At 41.4% G+C, this 13864-nt stretch overlaps 1 protein-coding gene across 2 annotated transcripts; it reads left to right on the forward strand.

The window, feature by feature from the left end:
• Nucleotides 1-672: 672 nt before the first annotated feature.
• IDS (iduronate 2-sulfatase) lies at nt 673-9529 on the forward strand. 2 transcript variants are annotated; one of them, XM_079319007.1, is made up of 9 exons: nt 673-784; nt 1433-1569; nt 2934-3111; nt 4013-4101; nt 5231-5431; nt 6024-6194; nt 6783-6909; nt 8383-8556; nt 8907-9529. In XM_079319007.1, exons 1-9 carry the CDS (start codon nt 688-690, stop codon nt 9407-9409), a joined length of 1677 nt encoding a protein of 558 aa, XP_079175133.1. In that variant the 5' UTR covers nt 673-687; the 3' UTR covers nt 9410-9529. The 2 variants fall into 2 exon arrangements, with proteins under 2 accessions (XP_079175133.1, XP_079175134.1); XM_079319008.1 differs by lacking the exon at nt 673-784 and adding an exon at nt 953-1086.
• The last annotated feature ends 4335 nt before the right edge of the window (nt 9530-13864 follow it).

Consider the following 13864-nt stretch of genomic DNA (forward strand, 5'->3'; position numbering starts at 1 on the left):
AAATCGATTTTCTCTACTGCAGTTAAAGACAGAAACCACGAAAAACTGCTGGGGTGTTAATACAACTAGTTCTTAATGAAACTATAAGTGTTTGGGGAATTTTTTTGTTTATGTTATTTTTAATATACTGGCGACTCCCTCGCTCCGCAGAGCGCGCACCAGCCTGAGGGAGATCCGGGTGACCAGAAACACTGAACGCTTCTTTAAAGACCACGCAGAGTGTTAACTGATTTACAAATTGGATTGAAGTACTCAGACAACTCCTCACAATACCAAACCCCGATTTCCTCATTCCTCAACGTTACTTAAACGAGAAAGAAATAACCTTGAGAATGCCACCGACATTCCCTTGCAGGAGGGAGATGCGGCGGGTGCTGAGACTGCAGGACCAAAGGTCGGCAGGAACCGCAGGAGCAACTGAAGAGCCCCGCGCAGTGCGAGCGCTGGATTGCACTGCCGGCCCGGCCGAGCCCCCGCACCGCGGGGCCGCCGCTCCGACCGAGCCGGGCCCGGCCGAGCCCCCGCACCGCGGGGCCGCCGCTCCGACCGAGCCGGGCCCGGCCGAGCCCCCGCACCGCGGGGCCCCCACGCGGCCAAGGGGAAGCGGGAGGTCGGGTTCAGGCTCCGCGATGGTTCAAGACACCGCCCCCGGGCCGCCTTCGCCCGGCCCCGCCGCCTCGCTGGGAAATGGCGGCGGGCCGGGTGTGCCTGTGGCTCTTGCCGTGGCTGCTGCAGCTGCCCCGCGCTGCCTTGGCGGCCGGCCCGGCGGAGGCGGGCCCCGGGGGTTTGTTCCGCGGCGGGAGCTGGGCTGGGGGGAGCCCGGGGCCGCGGGCTCGGTGTTTTCCCGAGGGACTCGGTGTGTCCCTGGCCGGGCTGCAGCTTTACTCGCCTGCGGCAGCGAGTCGTGCGCGCGTCGAGCCCCTAGTGCACTCCGCCGCATTGGGAGGGCGTTTTTTAAAAAGACGCGTGTAGTTAATTGAAGAAAAAATAGTTTAATCTGTTGGGAGCAGAATTATACAGGACTGCAGTGTTGTTTACCTGTGGTTTAACACCCTTCTCAAAGCTTGCAGGCCGTAGAATTCGGTGGTAGGTAGACCTAATAAAATACCTATTTCTTTTGCATCACGCTATTTTGCCAGCTGCAAGGAGATGCCGTCTGTAGCAGCTGGAGAAAATACCATCGTGCAAACAATGAAATAGGAAGGGAAATGAAAACCACTATATTTCTCTGTAGGCCAAATAAGAATTTCTGTTTTTGAAGGAATCCCATTGTTTCCATTCCCTTACGAATAATTATTGCTGATTTTATTAATTTTATTTTTGCCCTTAAATGTGTTTAAGGGTTAAAAACTGATAAATCGGCACAAAGTAACCTTTTAGGTTATTGATTGAAGCTCAGGTTAATTTATATTCTAATTCTGTTTCTTCATAGATGGCATGAATGTCTTGTTAATAATTGTGGATGATCTGCGTCCTGTGTTGGGCTGTTATGGAGATAAGCTTGTGAAATCTCCCAACATTGATCAACTCGCTTCCCAAAGTATGGTGTTCACCAATGCATATGCCCAGGTGAGATAAATGACTTAAACGTGTTTTCTCTATGCAAAGTAATTACTGGTTTTATTAGGCAGGCCAGTGAAAAAAAGCAAGTATTTATTAACTTGAAGTATTTTCAGTAGAAAATAAATGATTGGGCTGAACTATAGTGTGTGAAACTATCTTTACTAAAGTGACAAAAATGTAAACAAGGCATCTAAATTATGGTATTTGTGTAGCCCTTGGAGGAGTAGATTGCCACTCAGGCATTTTCACTGTTAGCAGCCAAGTGCTGCTTAAAAATGCCATTTTACTAAATTAAAATTATCTTTTTCTACTGTTTATAAAGCTTATGTTTTACTTTTTAATCTTTTGAGGAAATAAATTCTATAGTCTGCTGTAAAGGGGCAGTTTGTGGGGTAAGCTAAACTCTAAAATAGAGGACTCAAAATGTAACTAATTGCTCTTTGCATGAGTAGTATGCATAGGATGTCTACATTCCCAAGTTCCCTTCTGCTGAGAAATTAGAAGTTTGGGTCTAATTCCAGCTGGGAATAGGACTGCAAAGCAATAACTCTTAGGTTTTGTCAGTCTGAAGCAGAGTTGGTTGGACCTTTGGACCATAACCCAGACCTTCTGTGTTTATCCTTTCTTTATTCTTAAGGCAGTCCAGATCAACTAGACTTTTGGCTTTTATCAGCACAGTCCACCTGCCACTGCTGCTTAATTCTGTATGATTAAGCAGCACTGTCTTTATGGAATCTGACTTGCTTTTTTTAAAAGCTTGCAGTTTGGAATCGATATGCTTGATAAGGATAATGTTCATTCTAGCCTGAAGTGATATGAAACCTATTCCCTGTGATTCCTGAGTTTTCAGGTTGTTATGGCCCAGCTGTTGATGCATTGAGAGGCTACCTGGGACAGAGGCTGGACAGTGTTACAGGAATGAATTAGATGTTCATTAAAAAGGCCTTCAAAGGATACACTTTGGGCAGCACAAGAGCCTGTCGGAGGCTACAGCCAAGGTGGACAATGGATCACATGTTTTCACACTTTTATAACTTTTGGTCTGTTTACATATTGGAGTTGATTGTCCAATTACAGCTTCAGATTATGAAGTCACATCCTCCCAGTTTGCTCTCCTTAATTTGCTGTTGTTTTTGGGCCTGAAGTTGCGACTGTGCTCTTGGTTCTCGGGCTGGAAGAGGATTGTGTTGTCTAACTAAACTGTGAAGAAGTCATGCTAACACTATATGAACTTCAGACATATATACAGATGCAGTACAGAATATGGAAAATATGAAAGCTAAAACTTCAGGCATCACTATGCTCCAGTTAGTTGATACATGTGTTTTGGTTTTTGTTCCAAATGTCTCTCCTTGGCTATCTCTCCTCAGCAAGCCGTGTGTGCTCCCAGCAGAGTGTCATTTCTCACTGGCCGCAGGCCTGACACCACCCGGCTCTATGATTTCTACTCCTACTGGAGAGTTCATGCAGGAAATTATTCCACCATGCCCCAGTATTTCAAGGAAAACGGCTACATGACCCTATCTGTGGGGAAAGTTTTTCATCCTGGTATGGTTTGAATTATCATTTTCTTAATATAGAAATACATGATGTGTATAATCTCTCAAACTTACATAAATATTGATGTGTGATTCTCATCTATATTAAGAACCTAAATCATAGGTCAGCTTTTTACAGTGGTTGTCATTAAGTCTTAAGGGCATTAGAGATTAATGCATTAGATTACTTTTATCTAATGGATGTTTTCATGTCTTGTCTGGGAGTTGTGGGAATAAATGTCTAACATTCTAAAAATACATCTGGAAGTTAGGTATCTGCTGAAAAGGAAATTACTTGTTGACTTAGTTCTGCCTGTGCATGTTTCATGTTTCCTAATAGGCTGTGAGTCTGGGTCAAGACATGTAGAATATATGACTAGTACTTCAAGTTCAATAGGAAATTAGTTCACTAGTTAAAAAGCAGTAACAGTACTGAGTTGAACAATATTGTAATACTGATCCTCTTTTTGGAGTTCCTTATCCTAGAATTAAACTGTGTGGATAGTTTCAGTATGTGTTTCAGTTTATAGTAAAGCTAATCAAAGATATACATGAAGACTGTTATTAATTCTGAGCGGTTTGGTTTTTGTTTGTTTGTTTTTTCTTTTTAATTTGATTTGGTTTTTGGCTTTTTGGGTTTTTTGTTGGTGTTCCCTGAAGTAAGGTTCTTCAACAGGCTTGAGTCTTCCTCACTAGTAAAAGTTGTATTTCCGGGAAAAATACCTGGCTTAAACTTTTTGACTTTTATTTCTTGGTTGTCTTTTCCTCAGTTGACAAAGATTCATTTGAAATGTTTCTTCATTTAGCATATTTGAAAAAAAAATGCAATTAAAGACAAGTTAAACTTGTTTTTGAGCTCTTCCTGGTTCAGTGAATTATTAGAGAATTTTTAATATCTTTATCCATTCCAGGGATTTCATCCAATTACAGTGATGACTATCCCTACAGCTGGTCCATTCCACCCTTTCATCCTTCAGCTGAAAAGCATGAGAATGATAAGGTAAGTGTGATTTGTGGCACTCTAACAGAGGAGGGTGTTCAGGATATAACCAAGTTCTTTGACAAGCTGTGCTCTCTGGGGTTTGAGGCTGCACCCTTGTGCAGTCAAACAACTAACCAGTTCAATACTTTGTGTTTTCTGAAAGGAGGCCGAGATTTTCACATGTGTTTTGTTAATTAATGTGCCCATCCTGCAGATGTTTTAAGTATTTCTGAATTGGTATTTGGAAACTTCAGTTACTGAGATATAAGCAAGAATGATCCTTGTTTGTGTCTAAGTCATGAATTCCTTTACCTGAAAAGTGTGGTTGTCAACTTGCACCTGCACCTGATCTGTCTTTGCTTTCGTTAATGACAAAACATTGTCAGTAGTCTTGGTAAAGTTAATGTGATAAAGAGCTCAGAACTGAGTGAGCAGGGGCCATAATTAATGTAGTGTTTAAATAATCTGAAGCTTTATAATCTGATCCAGTTTTCTATACTGTTTGTTACTCTTAAACCAGGTTCTCTTGTGTCACATTTATCTTCATGCAAACATTGCATTGGGTGTTGGAGTCTGTACATTGCCCAGCAAGAGCTGCAGTCATTAGGGTGCAGACAGTCTTGGCATTGCTTTGTCTTGGGTTTACTGCTGGAAAAAGACTGGTTTTTAACAACAGCAACAATTGCATCCAGAACTTAAGGAAAAGTATGTTCATTTTGCACCCCTCCCAAACACCCTGCTGAGGCCACCTTTCCCTGGCCACTGTTTAGTCTAATTTATCTCTCTTCACTGATCAGCCACTGCTGGCAATTGCTCAGAAACTAAGTCAATAGCTTCCAGGCAGCTTTCTGTGAACTCTTGGGATCAGAAAGAATTAAAATGTATGTATATATAGGATAACCAAATACTGCTGTATCTCCATTAGATCAGAGATTCTGTTTGTTATAGAAGCTGTGGGCTTTTTACCCTGTGACTATATTTAATCTTCTACCCAGCTTTAGAGAAGATTTCTGCATTTTCATAGGCATGGAAGTTGCATTATTTTGTTGATAGAAACAAATTGGTTTTAAAGTTACAGAACAGATGATTTTTTTCTTTGTATTTAACAGAAGTTACTGAACTAACTTTTTTTTTTTTTTCCATGAAGACTTGCAGGGGAAAAGGTGGAAAACTTTATGCAAACTTGGTGTGCCCAGTGAATGTGACAGAAATGCCTGAGGGGACTCTGCCTGATATTCAGAGCACTGAGGAGGCCATACACTTACTGAATATCATGAAAACTAACAGACAAAAGTTCTTCCTGGCTGTTGGTTACCACAAGCCGCATATCCCACTGAGGTACCCACAGGTGAGGAGACTGGAACCTGCAGGAAAGGGAACTTAGGCAAGTTGCTTTGGTTTTTGAAAGCTGTTCCCAGAAAAGCTTTATTGCTGTTTCTGGGAAGCAAGGTGGAAACCAGCCTTGATTAGGTGTAACTTCAGGAGTCACCCGTGATGTATTTCAAAGTATTTAATGAGAATGAGTTGTGACTCCTCAGCCAAAAGCCAGGCTTCTGACATCATAGTGGTGGCTGCTGCTGCATGGAGGTGGGCTTCAGCTTGATGGAGTATGACATAAAGAGATCTTGTATTTCATTCTCTCTTTGACTTGGTGGCAAAACTCCTACCGATTTCAAAGTGGTGTTGGACCTTTTATTGCAGTATTCTTTTGAGATACAGGAGGCTGGGTTTATGTATTTAATAACTCCGTATTTTTCAGGAATTTGTTGGGGGATGTCTAGTATTGCTGTGTTTCACACTCTGGAGGAAGGGGAAGGAAGTCTTGTAAACTGTTAAATGTTAAAGGGTCCTGCAAGGGAAAATGATTGTTGTTTAAACACAAAATTCACAGTATCTGTTGAAGGTGAGAACAGTCTTTATATGTGTTTTGTGTTCTAAAGGAATTTCTCAAGTTGTACCCCTTGGAAAATATCACATTGGCCCCAGATCCCTGGGTGCCTAAGCAGCTGCCTTCTGTGGCATACAACCCCTGGACGGATATCAGACAGAGGGATGATGTGAAAGCATTAAATGTTAGTTTCCCTTATGGACCACTTCCAGATGATTTCCAGGTAAGCTGTCAACACAGCATGCTGAACTCAAACTGCCTTCACTTGTTTGAATGCAAGGGAGGAGTCAGCTGCTCTTGGATGCTCCCAGGTATTCAGCAACTGACCATTGGCAATTGTGAATTCTCTGCCTTGTATACTGTCACCTCTAGCTCTGTAGGCAAACCTTCTCTGTCACTGCAGTTGGGTTTGCATGTGAGGGGATGGATGTAGCAGCTACCAATACTGCGTTTGTGTTCATTATCTGAGTCTGTTTATCTGTATCAAGCCAGCACCCAGTGTATCTTCTTGCAATATTTTCCTTGACTCTTCAGTGCTTATGCCAAAATTAGGTGCACTGGCTGGATCAAGAGATGCAGAGTGGATTGGTTTGCAGTGTTTTGCTTGAAAGCATTTCTGGGAGGTGGAATTTTCTAACTGTTCCCTCCCAGTTTACCCTTTCTGGAACATTAATTGGGCAACAGACAATTAAAATTAAAGCTTTACAAGCAGAGTCCTTTAGTTCTTTTACACAACCACCCCCTGGTTCTGCTGCATGTGTCTAGAGAGAAACTTTTTGTTTTTTTTCTCTCCTGTTTTCTTAACTTGCAGCGGCAGATTCGTCAGAGTTACTATGCAGCAGTTTCTTATCTGGATGTGCAAGTTGGCTTGCTTCTGAATGCTTTGGATAATGCAGGACTCTCAAATAACACAATAGTAGTTTTTACTGCTGATCATGGTAAGCATTTAAATCTTTCTCGAGCTTACTGTTCAGAACTTCATAGTGCAACTCAGCGCTGGCAGATTAATGAAGTCTATGTTTCTATAGTCAAGTAGAGCTATCATATCTTGTAACCTCTGGTTTGTCTGAGCCAGATTGAGGGAACTGGCACTGGCTTCTGGCTGCACAGTTCTGTCCCCAGAGGTACTTTAATCAAGTTGAGGATTTGCTGGTGGGGGATGAGGCTGCCTGCCAGGACACGGGGCTGAGCTCTCTGTATTCACACCTCCTACCCAAGGAGTGGCTCTTGCTGGGAACTGTGCTCTAAAAGTTTGGCCACCACTACTTCCCCCTTACCTTTTGTAGAAGGCCATCTGGTAGAGTGGATAACACACTTTACCATTAACTGCTCAAGTGTGTTTTTTTATACTTGTCATTGCTGCTTGCAGAGCATCAAAACTGATAGGGATGTGATTCCCTTTCATAAATGAGATCCTGCACACTCTGGATACTAGTGGTAAAAAACTTAACTTGAACTGTAGGACAAATACCTCAAGCATTTAATGCTTGTTTCAATACTCTAATATTCAGTAAAATAACCATGATCCAGTTAATTGTGGGATGGCTTAGCTGCTTTAAACCAGTTAGGATGTGAATTAACTACATCAATTTAAAGTCACATTTATAATTAATTAGTTAATCTGTGAGCACGTGTGTATAAACAAGCTCTTAGAAGTTGCAGAGCCATGGGATTAATACTTTGGGACTAAAGTGACTCTAGACATTCCTTCTGACTTGTTTGTAAGCTGAATTTTTTTTTCCTGGTTTTGAATAAACTGTAAATGGTATTTCTAGTACCATGGCTGGCAAAGTGATCAAGACAAAACATGTTAACATACCTTTTTTGTCACAGAGTTCCTTTGTCTTCCCCCAAAGTGAAGTTGGCCTGGAAGGAGTTCATGTTGGCATCTCTTTCAAGAGGAAGAGGAGAGCTGAAAAGTTTTATCTTTATTGCTTCCTCAGGGGTAGCATCCTGATATGGCAGTCTGGCATAGAGAGCAGATTTTGCTCCAAGGGATGTTCAGCTGCAGTGTTAACAGGAGTATTGGAGAGCTGGCAACTGCCCAAAACTTAAATTAATGCCTTGTGGAATTTGTCTGGAGACTCTTGCAGGCACTGTGACATACCCCAGTTCCTCTTTTCTGCTGTTTTAATGCTGATTTCCTAATTGTAATCTTAAGAATCTGGAAATAAGGAAAGGTGTAATTAGTTCCTTTATGGAAGATTATCAAGTTGCAAGATTTTGTTAGCTGTTGAAATAGCTTCCACGTTAGAGAAAAGTCTTGTTACATCTAAATACAGATTATTTACTTTTTAATATAACCTTTATAATAGACTTGTGGCCTCAACAGTCAGAGTCAATTTACAGTGAAGAAGAAATGACTACTAGATTACAAACTAATATCTCCTCTGAATTGTGTTGTCACCTAGGATGGTCCCTGGGAGAACATGGTGAATGGGCAAAATACAGCAATTTTGATGTTGCTACCCGAGTGCCACTGATGTTTTATGTCCCAGGAATGACAACTTCCCCTGTCAGTCAAGGAGCAAGGGTCTTCCCCTATCTCGACCCTTTTAACCATATTGGAGCCTCAGCACCTCAAGGTAAATTCCCTGGTTTTTGTTTACAGTGGGTGTGTAGAGGTGGTGATGTATCTCCAGGCACATTGAGAATTTACTTTGTCTTTTTGAAGAGCTCTTTTTCCAGCAAATGGTTATGATTATGTCTAAGGCTATTGGAGAAACATAAGTGCAGAAGTTTTCTTGTCAAAAATACATCATAAATGTGTGGACTGGCATCTTCACAGCTAACTGCCACTCCTTAATTGCCTTGATTTTGGTACCCCCAAAAATCCTGTACAAAGCACTTTTAATTCAAAAGCAACTGAATTATTAGAAAGTTACTGGTCAACCACCCTGTTCCATGACTTATTTTTTTATATTATTTCTTCTAGGGCAAAGTAAAAAAGTGGTGGAGCTGGTGTCTCTGTTTTCAACACTTGCAGAACTTGCTGGCCTGCAGGTTCCTCCTGCATGCCCAGAGTTGTCATTTGGTGTTATGCTGTGCACTGAGGGAGCAAGTATTGTCCACTATTTTAATGTCTCTGAAAGGATGGTGGAAGAAGGCAAGGAAGGGTGTGATGACACTGCCAGATGTTTTAAGGAAGAACCTTTTGCTTTCAGCCAATATCCCCGGCCTGCAGACACTCCCCAGTGGAACTCTGACAAACCAAAGCTGAAAGACATCAGGATCATGGGCTATTCCATACGTACCATTGACTACAGGTACACTCTGTGGGTTCAGTTTGATCCCAACAACTTCAGTGCTGACTTTGAGGCTGTCCATGCAGGAGAGTTGTACATGATGGAGAATGACCCAAACCAGGATTATAACATCTATTACAATACTTCACATGGTTGGTTTTTCAAAAAAATTCTTGGCTTTCTAAAGCACTAGGGTTCAGAAACTTCTTTGTGCCTGTTCTTGCAACTGAATTAATGCTTCCTTCTTTTGTATAAAACCTTTCTGTTGTACAGAAATCATTTGGATTGAATAAAAATCCTGTTTGAATCAAAAGTAGCTATTTCCTTTGTCTTGTTGCAGCCCTTGTGGCACTGAAGTAGTCAGAGGGAACTTCTGCAGGTGTGCACAAGCTTGTAACACTTCTGAAGAGGCCACACAGAGCATCAGGCCCATACTGTGAAAAACTCAGTGGTGTTCTGTAGTGAGTACAGAATTAAATTTCATAATCTGTGCTGAAACTGTTGGTGTGAAAGGTGGAGAACCAGAAATTTACATGTTTGATTGGCTGTATGGAGAGTGTAAGTCATGACACAGGTCCTGTCCCCTTTACCCAGGAGACTTGGGGCTTGAGTGGTCAAACAGACATTTGATAGTGGGAAGGGCTGAGGTGTTTGTTCTCATTAGCCTTACCTCTTACTAGAGCTGAAAGAGAAACTTCATGTGTTTTATCCAAACTTTAATTACTTTAAATAAAAGATTTAATTTGGAATTCGTGCTTTTTATGGTACAACAGGAGAATCTGAATTTTTAATTAATTAAATTAGTACGTGAAATGAGTACTTTGATCGCTGAAACACTAAATAAGACTGGCAGGTTGAGGTAACACCAATATGCTCTTCTGTGGATTTTCCTGAGGACTGGTCTAATGAATCTCCACAGGTGAGAGGAAATGGAAACCTTTAGCTTTTGGAGATGGCTGGTTGTGGAACTGCTCAGTGCACTTGAGGGTTGTCACATCCAGTAGCAGAGACCTGGATGTTTGCCTTCCTAGGTGCTAATGGGCTTGGTGTTCTTTGTTTTGGACTAGGAGAGCTAAAAGCCTCCCAATAAAATTTTTAGTGTGGCATTTAGCACCCAGGATGTGGAGCATTATTTATCCTAAGCTATGCTGAAGGTATGTCCAGATGGCCAAATGCGTTAAGATAAATATGTTTGGGAGCTTGTATCTGAGAAAAATGATTTTGCTGAGTGTTTTATTTAAGTGCTGTCTGTACTTTGTGCTCACAGCTACAAGGTCCATGATGCTTTAGTGTGAGAGCAGTAATTTGTTTTCTATCAGCCTGCTGGATTTCTGCAGTTCTGTCTTGGTAATCGAGACTCCCACAATTTGTACCTTAAGAAATAGCTTGTTCAGATGGTGGTAACTCCTGCTACCTTCCTTAATGAACTGTTCCAATTTCTACTGTTACAGATGAGTACTTTGATGGTTGGCTCTCACAATTAAAAGATGAATAGTGTGTGTATGTTAAGTTTTGTAGATGTATATGTTATTGTAATATATCCTCCCCTAGTCCCCTTCCCCTTGTATTGTTGTCATGCGATACCTGGTATAGTCAGGGCATGGGGAGGGCTGGCATGATACTACACCTGACCTCCAATCAAGATGTAAAAAAGTAGTCTCCACCAATGGATGGCAGAGAAGGAGTTAACTGACAAGACTTTGGGAGGGCCTACGGGCACAGAAGTCAGAGCATTATTTTGTCGGTGAGCACACGGTAGTTTAGTCTTGTGCTCCCAGTGCTGCTCTTTCTTCTTGTTTAGTCTTTTGTTGTATTTTTGTTAAGGTTTAATAAACCTTTGAAATTCTAAAAATGAGGATCGTTTCTCACACAACAAAGAGCCAGCCATTACTTGTCTTCCTCAGATAAATTTAATATCCTGGAGAAGCCATAGATATAACTATTTTATTAAAATCCATGTGACAGTCTTATTCATGATTAACGTAGGGATACCCACCATACGTCTGATTCTCTGTTAAAAACGGTGGTTGTTTAGTGCCTTAAACTCAATTGCAAGAGTGTATTTCTTTTGAACTTAATTTGTTTTACTCAGCCTGAGATCCTGTCTGTTCTATTATTTCAGATAAAAATGTATTCTTCCCTCATTTAAGTATATATACTTAGATCCTCAGCTGGTGTGAAGTACTTCAGTTGTATGTAGCAGATTCAGTGTAGCTGTACCAATTTCACACTGGCTGAAGGTGTGTTTTACTGAGAGCAGTGCCAGGCAGAGATTTGGAGTCTGCAGCTACAGCTAATTATATCTCTGGCACACTTTCCTTCAAAGGAAAATCAAATATTGGGGAAGTTATTTTGGGGAATGTATTGAAGCATTAAGGATTAATCTAGATCTCTGGTATGCTGGGTCAGTAATACAATGTGCTTTTAAAATTGTTCTGGCAAGTGAGTATTATCTGAGACTCGGCTACATGAGCTTTGTGTTTTGTTCTCCTGCTAAGTCATCTGCAAAAAAAACCCCACAGTTTTTGGGGGATGTAGAATTATAGCATGTAGATAAATTATTTAGGATTTTATTTGCATGGAAACATTTCTGTGCATACCCTGTCCTAAGCCTTCCATCACTTCAGGCAATTTAATTTTTCAAGTGGAGATAAAAGTTCTGGTGCTAGGTGATGATCATTTTTTTTCCTCGAGTCATTCTCTTTATATTGAAAGGGAAAAGCTGCTCTTGACCTTTCTTAATCAAAATCCAGTAATCTTTTGGGGAAACATGAAACAGAATTGTCTCTGACAGCCAGTGAATCAAGATGTATCTGCAAGTTCAGGGCAAGGACATTCCTGAGTAATTGCAGAAGTCTGTGAGCAGGGTTCTACGGTGCAACTGGAAATATGGGCTCTTCTGCCTGCTGCTGAGGTGGGGCAGGGTGTTTCTGGGGATGAAAGAGACACAGCAGTAAAAAAACCTCTGCTCATGCAAGTTTTGTGTTAGTTTGTTATGAAACCGGATGAGCGAGGTGCAAATCCACCAGTGACAAATGGAGAAGGCCCATTTTTTCAAGCAAACCAAAACATTGCTTTTGGTGGAGAGCCTGAGCTCTGGATCTTTCTGGGCTGAGCAGCCTCCACTGAAGAACAAAAGAGTTTTACAGGAGCAATAAAAGTAAAGTGCTCTTGTGAGCAGCCTTGTCTCTAGAGGGAAGAGGTTGCAAGCTGAGCATCAGGAAATAAATGAGATGCCGGCGTTGACCCTATTTCTCAGGATGGCACCAGAACAGCTGGAAGAACAGCATGATGCTGCCTCAGCAGGAATTATTACCTGTGGTACATGTATGGAGAGCCTCCACTGGGGATGCAGAGTTGCCGCCGTAAGCACTTGGCACAAAGCAGAGTCAATAAACAGACGTGTGTTAATAAGCTAATGTACAGCAGTGATTAAGCAATGGAATTAAGGTTTTGGTCCCTAAACAGCTGTACATCAGTCAGTCATAACTCATGATGGTTTTTTCAAGTGTATAGATCCATAGAACTGTAAAATCAAACTTTTTGAAGGAAATTAAAGTGTACACGATGTACAAAGCAGAAGCAATGGGAAACTTTAAAAAAAAATGGAGGTGGCTGTGTTTGGGTGTTCTTCATAGCACTACAGGAATGTGTATGGCATGCAGTTTGCAAAGTAAAGATTTGGGTCTAATTTCAGGCATGCTGTGCACGCTGGAGTTGATGGAAATGCTGTAGCTCCACACTGTGCTGTGCAACAGATTGGAATCCCTTTGGCCTGTGCTTGCTGGAGGAAATGGGGTAATTTTTGGATTAATGTGAGTGTTGCAAATGTGTTTGTGTGCCAAGGCAGGCAAAGGCAGCTGAGAGTCCCAGATATTGGTCAGATGTTACCTTATTAATCATCACTGCATGATAATTATGTATTAGTGACTTGCTGCTGTGTTGTCTTGGTCAAGTGGAGTCCCCTGCTGGAATGAGTGTTCCACAGCATGAAGGATGGGATGCAGACTTGATGGTTCAGTATCAGGGATGTTTCTTATATCCTGGTGCTAATGTGTATTTTCTCTGAAAGGCAGCAATATCACCAGTGGCAAAAGGACTATAATGTCATGGTTGGCACCCAGACTTGCAGGGCACTTAAATTAAACAGCTTAAGTTTCATATACTTGGGAAGTGCCTGGAAGTTGCAGCTGAGTTCCTTTGTTGAATGTGTAATTTTTTTTTCCCTCCAGTGGTTACTTAGCATTCAAATGTGAAATGCTACATAAAGAATGAAATTGCCCTCCTGATAACTAGGGTTTTGAGTGCTTTACAGTTTTCTAGGCTATAGAACTTCTTGCTTTTCACATCAGAAACTCCCAACCAAGTTAAGATGACTCTGTCAAAACTTTTTATCTGTGTTTGACTTCCTAGCTAATGAAAATTATCTTCACATCTGCATGGGTGGATCTTGACTCCAATGTTTTTCTCTACCTCAATGTTCAGGTTTCTTTTAAAGTCTGTGGGAGCTCTGCTTATGAAAGAAGATAGAGTACCAATGTCAAGATCCACCACACGAAGCAGCAAAAAGAGATTTTTGCCCTCTATCTGTAAAACTTGTCTCAGTGCTGAGTAGCAGAAGAACATTTTTATCCAGCAGTGTGTGAAC

Source organism: Erithacus rubecula (genome assembly GCF_903797595.1).
Source record: "Erithacus rubecula genome assembly, chromosome: 15".
Taxonomy (NCBI): domain Eukaryota; kingdom Metazoa; phylum Chordata; class Aves; order Passeriformes; family Muscicapidae; genus Erithacus; species Erithacus rubecula.

Bases quoted from the DNA above. Each gene is read 5' to 3' on its own strand.
- IDS (XM_079319007.1), top strand. From the start codon at position 688: ATGGCGGCGGGCCGGGTGTGCCTGTGGCTCTTGCCGTGGCTGCTGCAG. The intron at 3,112-4,012 runs GTATGGTTTGAA...TATCCATTCCAG, and splicing joins GGGGAAAGTTTTTCATCCTG to GGATTTCATCCAATTACAGT. The intron at 8,557-8,906 runs GTAAATTCCCTG...TATTTCTTCTAG, and splicing joins TGGAGCCTCAGCACCTCAAG to GGCAAAGTAAAAAAGTGGTG.